Source organism: Colobus angolensis, unplaced genomic scaffold (genome assembly GCF_000951035.1).
Source record: "Colobus angolensis palliatus isolate OR3802 unplaced genomic scaffold, Cang.pa_1.0 Scaffold256, whole genome shotgun sequence".
NCBI classification, from domain to species: Eukaryota; Metazoa; Chordata; class Mammalia; order Primates; family Cercopithecidae; genus Colobus; species Colobus angolensis.
Window position 1 is genome coordinate 3,088,492 of NW_012115777.1, and position 12,667 is coordinate 3,101,158.

General features: G+C 36.9%; 1 protein-coding gene across 2 annotated transcripts in view; it reads right to left on the reverse strand.

Moving 5' to 3' along the window:
- Positions 1–663: 663 nt before the first annotated feature.
- Positions 664–12,667, reverse strand: part of ARNTL2 (aryl hydrocarbon receptor nuclear translocator-like 2) — a 40,813-nt gene continuing 28,809 nt past the window's right edge. For both annotated transcript variants that reach the window (XM_011946968.1, XM_011946967.1), the window contains 8 exons: positions 11,573–11,813; positions 10,985–11,091; positions 10,674–10,824; positions 9,691–9,749; positions 8,821–8,929; positions 5,408–5,486; positions 3,151–3,259; positions 664–1,156 (listed from right to left, as the gene is read on the reverse strand). In XM_011946968.1, the coding sequence (XP_011802358.1) occupies positions 1,020–1,156; positions 3,151–3,259; positions 5,408–5,486; positions 8,821–8,929; positions 9,691–9,749; positions 10,674–10,824; positions 10,985–11,091; positions 11,573–11,813 (992 nt within the window). In that variant the 3' untranslated portion in view covers positions 664–1,019. The remainder of the gene's footprint in view (positions 1,157–3,150; positions 3,260–5,407; positions 5,487–8,820; positions 8,930–9,690; positions 9,750–10,673; positions 10,825–10,984; positions 11,092–11,572; positions 11,814–12,667) is intronic.

Consider the following 12,667-nt stretch of genomic DNA (forward strand, 5'->3'; position numbering starts at 1 on the left):
TTTATTTATTTTTTTTGAGATGAAGTCTCACTCTGTTGTCCAGACTGGAGTGCAGTGGTGCAATCTTGGCTCACTGCAACCTCTGCCTCCCAGGTTCAAGCAATCCTCTCACCTCAGCCTCCCAAGTAGCTGAGATTATGCCCGGGTAATTTTTTTTTTGTATTTTTAGTAGAGATGGGGTTTCACCATATTGGCCAGGCTGGTCTTGAACTCCTGACCTCAAGTGATCTGCCTGCCTCGGCCTCCCAACGTACTGGGATTACAGACGTGAGCCACCACGTCCGGCCTAGTAAGAGTAAATCTTACATGCAAAGGTTAATCCCCAAGTTCTAGGGCCCAAGATCCTTCCTTTTCTGTAAGGAAAACTGAAACTCTTTTGACTTTCTGCATTTTAAGTAATAAATCATCTCACTTAATATTCATCTTAAAGTGCTCAACTGAGCATACATATCCCAGCTCTGTGCTTGCCTAAGTCTCCAAAGATCAAATACAGTATTCAATGTGATTATGACTATAAATTGCACCATCCCTTTAAATGTTCAAGTACTCACTGTTTTCTTAAAGTGTGTAAGCCCTATCCTCAATTAAGGAAATTTGCAAGGAATGGAAAATGTTCCAAATTATACAAACCTACTATTATAAATGAATCTTAGACACAAAGGAAAATATCAATATATTACATTACCCCAACTAAAAAAAAAATGCATCAAAAATAAAACAAAGCCAAAACTATAGGTATGTAGTATTCTTGGTTAGAAATATTTTAGCAAAAATATGGCAACTAGTGGATTATAAGCCATTTCACTGAATAAAGGAGTCTATAATAAACTTGGTTCTCTTGGGAGGAAAACATATTTCCCCACATCCCTGTGACAATAAGATGCAAATCTATAAAAACTGGTAGAACATTAATAAAAGATACAAACAATATCAATACAGTACTGAAGAATAGTTGAGACAATTTTTCGTAAATAAAATGCTTTAAAATGTTTCTCATTTTTGGAGTTAAAAATCAAAGGCTAGAGGGTCCACTGGATGTCACTGAAGTCCCCAGGGTCTCCCAGGCCCCCCTCTGCTTCTAAGTAATTCATAAATGCAGCCATGGCTGTGTCATCATTGTCACACAGGGTATCGAAATCCAACTGTGCACCATCACCTATGAATTAAAATACAGGCCTGTGTAAGTAAAGGTGATCAAGAAAGTCACACGTTTCACACATTTAGAGGTTAAAGAATGATTGTGATTAAAAAAATGGCAAAGCAAGGCTAGAAAACCATAAAATGTGTTTTTGAAAGCAACGTATGTATCTTAAGCTGCAGACGGCTGATATATTTTTAAATGGGTTACCTAGTTTTATAACAATCTTCTGCCAGATAAATTGCACCTAATTCATCTGTTACAGAGAGATAAGCTAGTCTATGAGTTTTCTAATAGGAAATTACACTGCTAAAGGGTACAGACTCTCAGAGAGCTGGAAGGAAGCTAGGAGATTTACTGTGTGTGTGTGTGTGTGTTTGTGTAAATCCTGGAAGGAGAAAGTGTAATCTGCTTGTGAAAAAACCCTATCTGTTTCATACTGAAATGAGAAGCTTAAGACAAAAGCATCTTCTAAAACTTTGGAATTTTCTTACAAAAGGGAGGTAAATCAGATTTTTATCAAAAAAGGAAATAAGTAGGAACCATGGAGATGATAATTAATTTAGAGACAAGAGGTTCTAGAAATTAGGGTTAAAATGCAGATAAAGACTAACCGAAGGTTTGCATATATGTGTCAAAGAACAATGGAACTTCAGATAATAAATATATGACTCTCTGTGTGTTTAAAGTGGATATCCAAATTCCTTCAAGACCTTTGCTTCTCTTTAGTGTATGCTTTAGCAGAGCAATGTCAGTCATGGAGGAAATGAAACTATATACAATAGTTTGAACTGTCCACTAAAATTCATGCATTGGAAACTTAATCCCCAACACAACGGTGTTGCGAAGTGAGGCCTGATACAAGGGGATTAGGTCATGAGGCCTTTGCGCTCATGAACGGACTGTCATTATTGTGGGAGTTGGTTAGTTACCTCAAGAGTGGGTTTGTTATAAAAGTGAGTTTTCTCACATCTTGCTTTCTTGCTCTTACGCTCTCTTGCCCTTCTAACTTCCACCATGGGAAGATGAGGCATGAAGGTCCTCATAAGATGCCTGCACTATACTCCTGGACTTCCCAGTCCGCAGAACTGTGAGCCAAATAATTTCTGTTTATTACAAATTACTCCATCTGTGGTATTCTGTTACAGCAGCATAAAACAGACTAAAATACCACATTACTCAATTTACTTATCTGAACTTTGCATAAACATTGTTAAAATGAATGATTACATCTTAAACTTTTTTGACTTCTATCCTTTATGAATTCTTGGTAATTCTTGAGAATGGATCTTTTTTTTTTTTTTGAGATGGAGTCTCACTCTGTCGCTCAGGCTGGAGTGCAGTGGCATGATCTTGGCTCACTGCAAGCTCCGCCTCCCAGGTTCATGCCATTCTCCCGCCTCAGCCTTCCAAGCAGCAGGGACCACAGGTGCCCGCCACCATGCCCGGCCAATTTTGTGCATTTTTAGTAGAGACACGGTTTCACTGTGTTAGCCAGGATGGTCTCGATCTCCTGACCTCGTGATCTGCCTGCGTCGGCCTCCCAAAGTGCTAGGATTACAGGCATGAGCCACCATGCCTGGCCAACGGTAGCATCCATTTTAAGATTGAGTACAATTATTGCTATTTAGAATCTTGAATGAAAAAATATTTATTTATTTATTTATTTACTTATTTTTTTGAGACGTTCTCACTCTGTCATCCAGGCTAGTAGCTAGGACTATAGACATGAGCCATCATGCCTAGCTAATTAAAACAATTTTTTTTTTTCGGTAGAGATGGTTTGTTGCTATGTGTGCCAGGCTGGTTTGAACTTTTGGCCTCAAGCAATCCTCCGGCCTTGGCCTCCCAAAGTGCTGGGATTACAGGTGTGAGCCAATGTGCTCAACTGAAAAAAACCTTAGTTTTAAAAACTGTCTGCTTCTCTTGAAATTTCCTGTGCCTGAAAACACAGTGATTAAGAGGGGGGTTTTGATAATGAAAATGGTCAGCAGTTCCCAAAGAAAACTTACTGAGGAGTGGCTCCGGGCTGTGGACAGCAACAGTACTCTGGTTTTGCCTGGTAGCCTCTAGCTCCCCCATTTCAGAAGGACTTGGTGGAAACAACTCCTTATTCGACATCTGAAAAGACAGCCAGAGTCATAAACAGTGCGGTTCCTACTAGAATAATAATAAATACTCTATTTATTTATTTATTTTTACTTTTTATTTTTTTTCAGATGGAGACTCGCTGTCTCACCCAGGCTGGAGTGCAGTGGCATGATCTCGGCTCATTGCAACGTCCACCTCCCGGGTTCAAGCGATCCTCCTATCTCAGCCTCCTGACTAGCTGGGATTACAGGCATGTGTCACCACGCCTGGCTAATTTGGCTAATTTTTTGTATTTTTAGTAGAGACAGGGTTTCACCATGTTAGCCAGGATCTCCTGACCTCGTGATCCGCCCGCCTTGGCCTCCCAAAGTGCTGGGATTACAGGTGTGAGCCACTGTGCCAGGCCAAGGTAAATACTTTTTGCAGTTATCAGACACGGGCCAGCCGCCAGTGCCACAACTACCACCATCAGTATGGAAGCTTGCTTTTCCCGAGTACCATGTGCCAAGCTCTCCACCTGCACCGTCTCATCTCACTTCTCAGATACTGTAAGGCAGCTACATTACACATCATAAATCTGAGGCCTAAAGAGGGCATCTTGCCCAAGGTGCTGAAGCCATGATTCTAACTAAAGTCTACCTGACTCCAGAGCCTGCATTCTTAAGAGCCATAACTGAAGATGCATACGTAAGGAATAGTTTTGGATGAAGAAGAAAAAGTTCACGACCACAAATGCTTCAGGTCAAAGTTTCTTTCTGTGTTTATAAAATGATGGCAAAACTATACCTCATATAAAACTACTATGGGAAATACTGCTTTGGAGTGGGAAACACTAAACCAAATGCTGTTACTGAAAAGTTCTTATACTGTTATACAGTTACAGGCCAAACAATCTAATAATCCATGGAGCTCATAAAATAGGAAATCACTTGCCTATATTGTCTTATTAAGTTGACATACTTTATCTATAGAATGCCTACATAATGTACACTACTTAGACATTTTTACTACCACACAAATCTGTTTCTCACATACCACCTCGCACAAAATGGATACTCAATAAACATATGCTAACTGTATGAGTAAATGAATAAATAATAAAGCAGAAGACATGATATTTGTGTAAAAAGACATGACATTTATATTTTCTTTTTTTGCTTTTAGACAGTTGCAGTCTGCCAGTCAGGCTAGCGCAGTGGTGTGATCATAGCTCACTTCAGCCTCAAACTTCTGGACTCAAGTGATCCTCCTGCCTCAGCCTCCTGCAGTAGCTGGGATTACAGGCGTGGGCCACCATTACTGGCTAGTATTTTTAAAAATCTTTTTTAGAAAGGAGGTCTCACTATATTGCCCAGGCTGGTCTTGAACTCCTGGCCTCAAGTGATCTTCCCGCCTCAGCCTCCTGAGTAGCTGGAATTATAGGCACAGCCACCATGCCTGGCTCTGATATTCGTATTTTCAAGTTTCTGTTTGTCCCTGGTCAGATAAAATTTCTCTTTTCTCCTGTAGTCTTACACTGCTTGATTTACATATCTGCTTTAGAGCTTTTTGTTGTCTGTGCTAAATTAGAATTATATTGTATTTTAGTCTTCCAGATAGCACTAGGTTTAGTAATTTTTGTATATACAATAATGTATTTCAAATAGCTAGTATTTGTTCAATTGAATTAAGTAGTATGTGGTATTTATCTCGTGGCTTATATTATTTAAACTTTTTTTTTCAAACCTCAAGGAGTAGCTTTAATCTACTAAATTGCAACCTATTACAATAACAATAATAAGAGCTACCAGTTATTGAGCACTTACTGTGTGCTAGGCACTGTTGTAACAGTTTTTGTTCATGTATTTAAGCTCTTAATTCTCACAATCCTCTAGGAGATGAATGATATTCTTATTCCTACTTTACGAATGAGAAAATTGAGGTACAGAGAGTTTCAGTAAAAGCCCAAGGTTACGTCCCAGTAAGTGTCATAACTGGGACTCAGATACTATGTCCACAGCAACTTCACTCTTTACTATGCAACAAAGCCACTTAAAAATCACTGAGTGACAAAAACGGGTTCTTTTTTTTTTTTTTTTCCTGACAGAATGACTTCTTTTCTTAAAAGAAATAATCAACAAGGGGTAAATTTTATTGTTCATTTATTTCATGAATATTATCATTTACAAGTATACTTACACTCCTGCAGTTCACAGTGTCAGTATCTTTCATTAAATCTGTTGGACTCAAATCATCAAGGTATGAAGAAGACTGTAACCTTTAAAAAGTGATACATAAAACATTTTTAATTTTTACATATTTTAGAAGGAAATGTTCTCCTCTAAATACATAATAATCTACTAATAAAAATACAGTGAGGAGCTTGAAACTGAGTATCATAGCAGGTTTCACAATTACACTGACTTTCTAGGTGCCAGGCTTATTTTTGACTATGGAATGCTGAAAAACACTCCATAGTAAGTAGAAAAATAAAGCTCTGAGGTAAAAATCTCTTGAGTAACTCATATCATCTGTCAATATAGCCTATGTTAAAATAACAGAATAACACAGCACAGTTTAAAACAGGTGCTCATGTCAAAAATCAGCTCCTCCTCAAGATACTAAATGGCAGAACTGAGAGTAAGGAAAGATTTACTAACATTCTGGAACCTTTTTAAAGTGGAAAATGTGCCATATTTTGACTACAATAGGTCATCCTCAGGTAAAAATCAATGAAACACATACATAGAGAACAAAATGGCATAAACACAACTTTATGTCTTTATGTGTTCCCAAGAAGGCAGTTGACGTTGAGGTGTACAATACGATGGTTTACTGTACATATACATAGTAAAATTGCTGCAGTTAAATAAATTTACATATTCATCACTTCCCACAGTTACCTGTGTGTATGTGTATGTTGACAGCACCTAAAACCTACTCTCCTAACAAATCTTCAGTATATAACATTATGAACTATAGTTAGTTCTCATGCTGCACATTCGATCTGTAGACTTACTCATTCTACCTTAAGACCTTAAGACCTAAGACTAAAAAACTATTAGGAGGAAATAGTGGAACAGCCTCATGACATTGGATTTGGCAATGATTTCTTGGTATGACATCAAAAGCACAGGCAACAAATGAAAATAAATAAATAAACTGGAGCATATAAAAATTAAAAACTTCTGTACATCAAAAAACCTGATCAACAGAGTAAAAAGGCAACCCAAAGACTGAGAGAAAATATTTGCCAATTACATATCTGCTAAGTGGTTAATATCCAGAATATGTGAACAACTCCCAACTCAACAACAGCAACAAAACAAACAACTTGATTAAATAGTGGGCAAAGGACTTGAATGCACACTTCTCCAAAGAAAATATACAAATGGCCAATAAACACATGAAAAGGCAGTGAATATCACTAATCAGTAGGAAAATGATAATGATTAGCTCACTGCAGACTTGAACTCCTGGGCTCATGTAATCCTCCCACCTCAGCCTCCCAAGTAGCTGGGACTATAGCTGTGCATCACTATGCCTTGCTAATCCCTTTTTTTTTTTTTTGAGATGGGGGTCTCGATATGTTGCCCAGGGTGGTCTTGAACTCCTAGCCTCACATGATCCTCTGCCTTGGCCTCCCAAAGTGCTGGGGATTACAAGCATGAGCTACTGCACCTAGCCTTTTATTGTGTCATTTTTTTTAAATGTAATAAGCCAGGTAGCCAGGTGTGGTGGTGTGCGCCTGTAGTCCCAGCTGCCTGGGAGGCTGAGGCAGGAGGATCCCTTGAGCACGGGTTGTCCAGGCTGCAGTGAGCCATGATCGCACCACTGTACTCCAGCCTGGGGGATAGAGCAAGACCCTGCCTCAAAAGAAAATTTTAAAAAAACCTAGTAACTATTCTATATACTATAATGTTTAATATAGAGAGAGATATAAAATTAAATACATAAGGTTTAATATAGGCCGGGCGCGGTGGCTCAAGCCTGTAATCCCAGCACTTTGGGAGGCCGAGACGGGCGGATCACGAGGTCAGGAGATCGAGACCATCCTGGCTAACACTGTGAAACCCCGTCTCTACTAAAAAATACAAAAAACTAGCTGGGCGAGGTGGCGGGCGCCTGTAGTCCCAGCTACTCGGGAGGCTGAGGCAGGAGAATGGCGTAAACCCGGGAGGCGGAGGTTGCAGTGAGCTGAGATCTGGCCACTGCACTCCAGCCCGGGTGACAGAGTGAGACTCCGTCTCAAAAAAAAAAAAAAAAAAAGGTTTAATATAAAGCGTATTTTATTCTTTATACAATAAAACTCTTTATACATTAAGATAGTTTGTCTATTTTACTGTATGAAATCCACACATTTTCCAGTTTATAATTTCTCTTTTAACATTGTTATAATGATATAGTTATGTGTAAGGTTTTAATTTGCATACAATTAAATTTACCAAATATTTTTCTTTATAAATTCTGGATTTTGTGATGTTTAGAAAGAACTTTTCAAGTTGAGAATACGAAAATTCATACATGTATTCTTGAAAAACTTTAGTTTTATAGTTTTACTTTGAGCTCTGATTTATCTGGAATTTATTTTAGTGTAAAGAATAAAGTTGGAGTCTAGCTTTATTTTTTCCCCAAATGGTTATACGGTTATCATAATGCCCTTTAATGTTTAATTCATTTCTACCTACTGGTTTAAGATGTCACTTTTAATTTTTACCATATAATAAATGTCCATGTGCATTTGATGATGTTTCTGAAATATAATATTTTACATTGATCTATTTGTGGGTCACACCAAAATGTTTCAGTGGTCATAGCTTTATAACGTATTTTAATATCTGATAGCATTAGTCTCACTTTATTACTTTCTTATTTTTCATAAATTTCTAGATACTTTAATGTGATTAGTATAATCTGTTGGATTCCAAAAAAAATGCATGGTGGTATTTTTTTTTTTTTTTTTTTTTGAGACAGGGTCTTGCTCTTTTGCCTAGACTGGAGTACAGTAGCAGGATCACAGCTGACTACAGCCTTGACGCTGCCCCACCAGCCCCTCTCCCTCCACCCTACTCCAGTGATCCTCCCACCTTAGCCTCCCAAGTAGCTGGGATTACAGGTGTGCACCACCATATCCAGCTAATTTTTTTTTTTTTTTGGTAGAGATGGGGTTTTGCCATGTTGCCCAGGCTGGTCTCAAACTCCTGGACTCAAGTAATCTACCTGCCTTGGCCTCCCACAGTACTAGGATTACAGGCATGAGCCACCATGCCCGGCTACACGGTGGTTATTTTGACTAGATCCACATTATAGTCACAGTTTAGTTTAAGGAACAGGACATTCTTACAATTCTGTCTTCCTGTTGAAAAACAGCTTCTATCTGAAGTCATTTGAGTTATCTTTTGTGTACCTTTGTGAATTTTAAAGTTTTTTTTCATGTTGGTATGAACATTTCTTGTAAAATTTATCTTTTTTGTTGCTTCTGTAAAGATAATATTTTCCATTATATTAAACCAGTTATCATTTGTATATAGGAAGACTACTGATTTTTGTATATTGGTTTTATAAATACGACATTTTTACTTTTGAAAATATTTGCAGCAATAAAACATTACCTCTGTAAATCCAGAATTTCATTTGCAATATCTGTTCCAATACTACCAGCACCAAGTACTGTTCCAGCAGACATTCCAGGTACAGTCCTACAAGACTGTCGAGAGGATTCTAAGTAACAGCAAAAGGAGAAATTCAATTAAGGACTTTATCTTTCTTTCAATTCAAATAATTTCACAGTTCTCTCCTTAAAAGAAACAGGCTAGCTGCATCCAAAAATGTTAGAAAACACTCATCTTTGCATTACAAATGTAATTCATGATGCTCTTTGAATCAAATGTGTAGAAAGTCACTGAGGGCACAATCGTGACTTGTAATCCTTGAGTCCAGTCTCTTCCCACTTTAACCTCCCCAGCAATACTACTTCAATGTTACCTAGGATTTTTATTTTTACAAATAATACATTAATATATTCCTGTGAAAAATTATCTGTGAAAAACTAACACAGATAAGCAAAAACTCCCCCTAATACTTTTCATTCATTTGTCCAAGTGACAAGGAACAATGTTAGCTGCTAGGGCTGAATAATGGATAAAACATCATTCCTGCTCTTAAAGAATTCAGTCTACTGGAAAGCAAGTAGAACGAACAACTAACTGCAGTACAATGCAAGATTATAACAGAAATGTGAGCGAAGCACTGTGGAAATTTTGAGGGGGATATGGTGATACCTCTGGGGGTTTAAATGGGGTATCTGTTTCTTGTTGAACTTAGTCTCTTCTAAACCAAAGTTGGGATTCCTATAACCCAACCTGTAGAACTCCTTTTAATTTCACCTTCAAATTTTCTCCTCTCCAGGCCAGAAAAAGATAATAATAGTCTTAATAATATGTCTTAGTAATAAGTCTTCCATCATCTAAAACTAAGCTTACCTTCTGATGATTGAGAGCTACAAGGAAAAAATGATGCTTCTCCAGGCTCACTACGTCCCCTAGAATTAAAAACACCATAGATGATTCGTTTTCTAAGGTGAACGAAACTGTTATAGCAACTACACCAAGCTCTGTATGTGGCCCATTTATGTTTTATATACACATATTGTTAGTATCACCACCAGAAATCAAGGTCTTAATGTACTAAGTATCATGGCATTTGCCAAATGCCCCATTCCCCTATAAAGTACGTGTTCTCGCAGTAACAAACTCTCAGTTCATGTATTAATAATAAGTAGGCAAAGATTACTGGGATGGGTGACAGGAAAATACTGGAGGTATTAAACTTTTTTAAAAATTATTTTTCACTCAGGATTGTAGATAAGGAAACAACTGGTTCAAGGAAACCTTATAGCAATATCAAGAGAAACTTACAGAAATAAAGTAAGACTTAGAATGAGGCCATCCTAGTCTACGATAAAATCGGGAAAACTTGGCTCTTCCTTCAGGCTGACACAGCGACAGACCAGGGCTTGCTAAAGCAACACCTGGGCTGGATTTCTGTTCTTCCCCATGCTGGGCATGCCTACACAGACATGGCGGCACCACAGGCTTACAAGATGTGCAGGTAAAAATGACAGGGATGACAAAACAATTTCTTACAATAATGCACAGTTGAAATCCATGTCTGTACTGTTTACTGAATGGCCATGGAAGGTAGGAAGAAAATGGTTGAATAAATGCCTTTACCCTCACTTATTATATCAAGTAAGAAGAAATATATTACAAAAATGAAAACTTTTAGCTTAATTCTGAGAACTAATGTCACTGAACAGTAAATGACTTACTCAAAAGATAAATCTCAAGTTATAATAAAAGGCCAGAGAATCATACGGTTTTAATGGTTTAGCAAGATGAGAGGAAAAAAGCAGAGAGACTCATTTGAAATCAATATAAACGTCTTAACATAAAACTTTACTTACAAAACTAAAGTGTTGACAGATACAATATATTCCAGTTCTTTCGTCCAAGGATTTGTGAAACTAAACCATTGGCTTTTTAAAGTTACGAAAGAGCCATCTTTTGCTCTGAATTTGTAGGAATCTGTAAGTATTTTCTCCTTACTCTGTAGAACTTAATGAGAAAAGATAATTATCAGCATAACAGTCTACCACTATAAAAATCAATGTTGTGAGGAATAATTCAAATTTCAAATTTCACAGGAGTGGGAAATTAAGAGTTAAAGCTGTCATTTTGAATTCCCCAAAATGTCTTCTGCTCAATGCATACCTACCTGCTTTGTGCTTGTCAGTCAAATTACTATGGTCATCTTGATGAAAATATTCATAACAAGAAGTTCCCAAAAGTTCCTGGGGCAGATATCCTAAAATTGCTGTTGCCCTGGTTTTAAATTGAAAATAAACTTCAGAAGTGGTGAGTGTACTCCCTCCCAGAAGACTGTAGGCCCACATATGGTCAGGATAGTAAAGAAGTGCACAGGGTAGGGGATGAGTGACCATGCACATCACTGGGCTCCTGTCGGCTGCCTTAGACCCAGACTAGAGTTGCAACACAGAACAGACACCCAGGCATGAGGCCTCCACCCAATCCAGGCCGTGCTCTTACTAGCTTTTGCCAGTAAAATCATGGCCACAGACCATGCCCAGTTTCTGCACCACTGGCTAAGAGACATTCTTCCGAGTTTACATGTTGGCTTAAACAAATTTACTGACATGTCCATATACTTATTTCATTTAAACTTTATTTTCTGTTCTGAAACAGCAAAAAAAAAAAAAAAAATCTAGCAGTGCTACTAAGACACATCTTTAATAGCTTCAAATATCCTATTGAATTCTAATCATTATAACATGTAAATGTTTACCTTTGATCTACATAGACAAATTTTCCATTCATTGCAAACCGGGTTATAAATTCAGTTGGTTTCACATGAATCTCTCCACTGTTCTGTGGAATAATATATGGCTGTAATCTTCCAATGGCCACAAGGCAGGTAAAATTGCTGTTGTCTTTCTTACTGTTCCTTTCTTCTTCCATTCCAACAATATTTGGAGGCCAGCTTCTCAAGTAACCAGTGCAGTGGATAGTATAGAATTTTCTATGCTCTAATTCAAAGATTTTTCAAAAGGACATTTAGATCATTATAAATAAATCATTAAATTTCTTATATTGACATCTACAATAGTTATAATTGTGCTATAAAAATACTCTTTAAATATGCTAAAATATGAAAGGGGAATGGTATTCCATTGAAAAGATATCATCAATTTTGATTATTTCATGACTTTATTATTAATAGGTTATTTTTCTCAGGAACTAAATTGTATGTACTACATGAAAAAGCAAACAGGTTGCTTTATTTTAGTATTAACTAGGTCTATAACTTGATATATTTCCAAGTCAATTTTTAAAATTACAGTAATTTACATCTGTTGGAAATATTAATCCTCATGCCCCCTTGTAATACTGTTTTCAGCTTATTAAGTTTTTTGGTATATTGTAACTTATATTCGAAAGTTTAAAAAGACATTTAAGTCATTATGTATGCATTCTTAAATTTCTTATGTTAGTGCTTATAATGGTTAATAGATATATAAGGTTAAAATAGATTATAGAAACATTTTAAAGAACACTTGGAGAAATTTATAATGAAACGTATAAAAATAAAATAAATCTCACTTTTTAGGAAAATCCCAAGCAATTAACTCATAGGAAGAAGATTGTCAAGCATGTCCACCAAAATAATAAAAAATTGGAAATACTCTATATGCTCAAATATCATGTTTAAGCAAACAATAAATCCAATACTGCCATAAACAATGAGCAGGATACAGATTACGGCATGCCACAAAAGTGATTTAAAGGTTAAAAAGTAGGGGAAAAGCCTGATAAAAAATTATTTGAAACAGCTGTTTTTATGGTAAGCTTTAGAAAAGATTGGAACAATGAACGTTTTAAA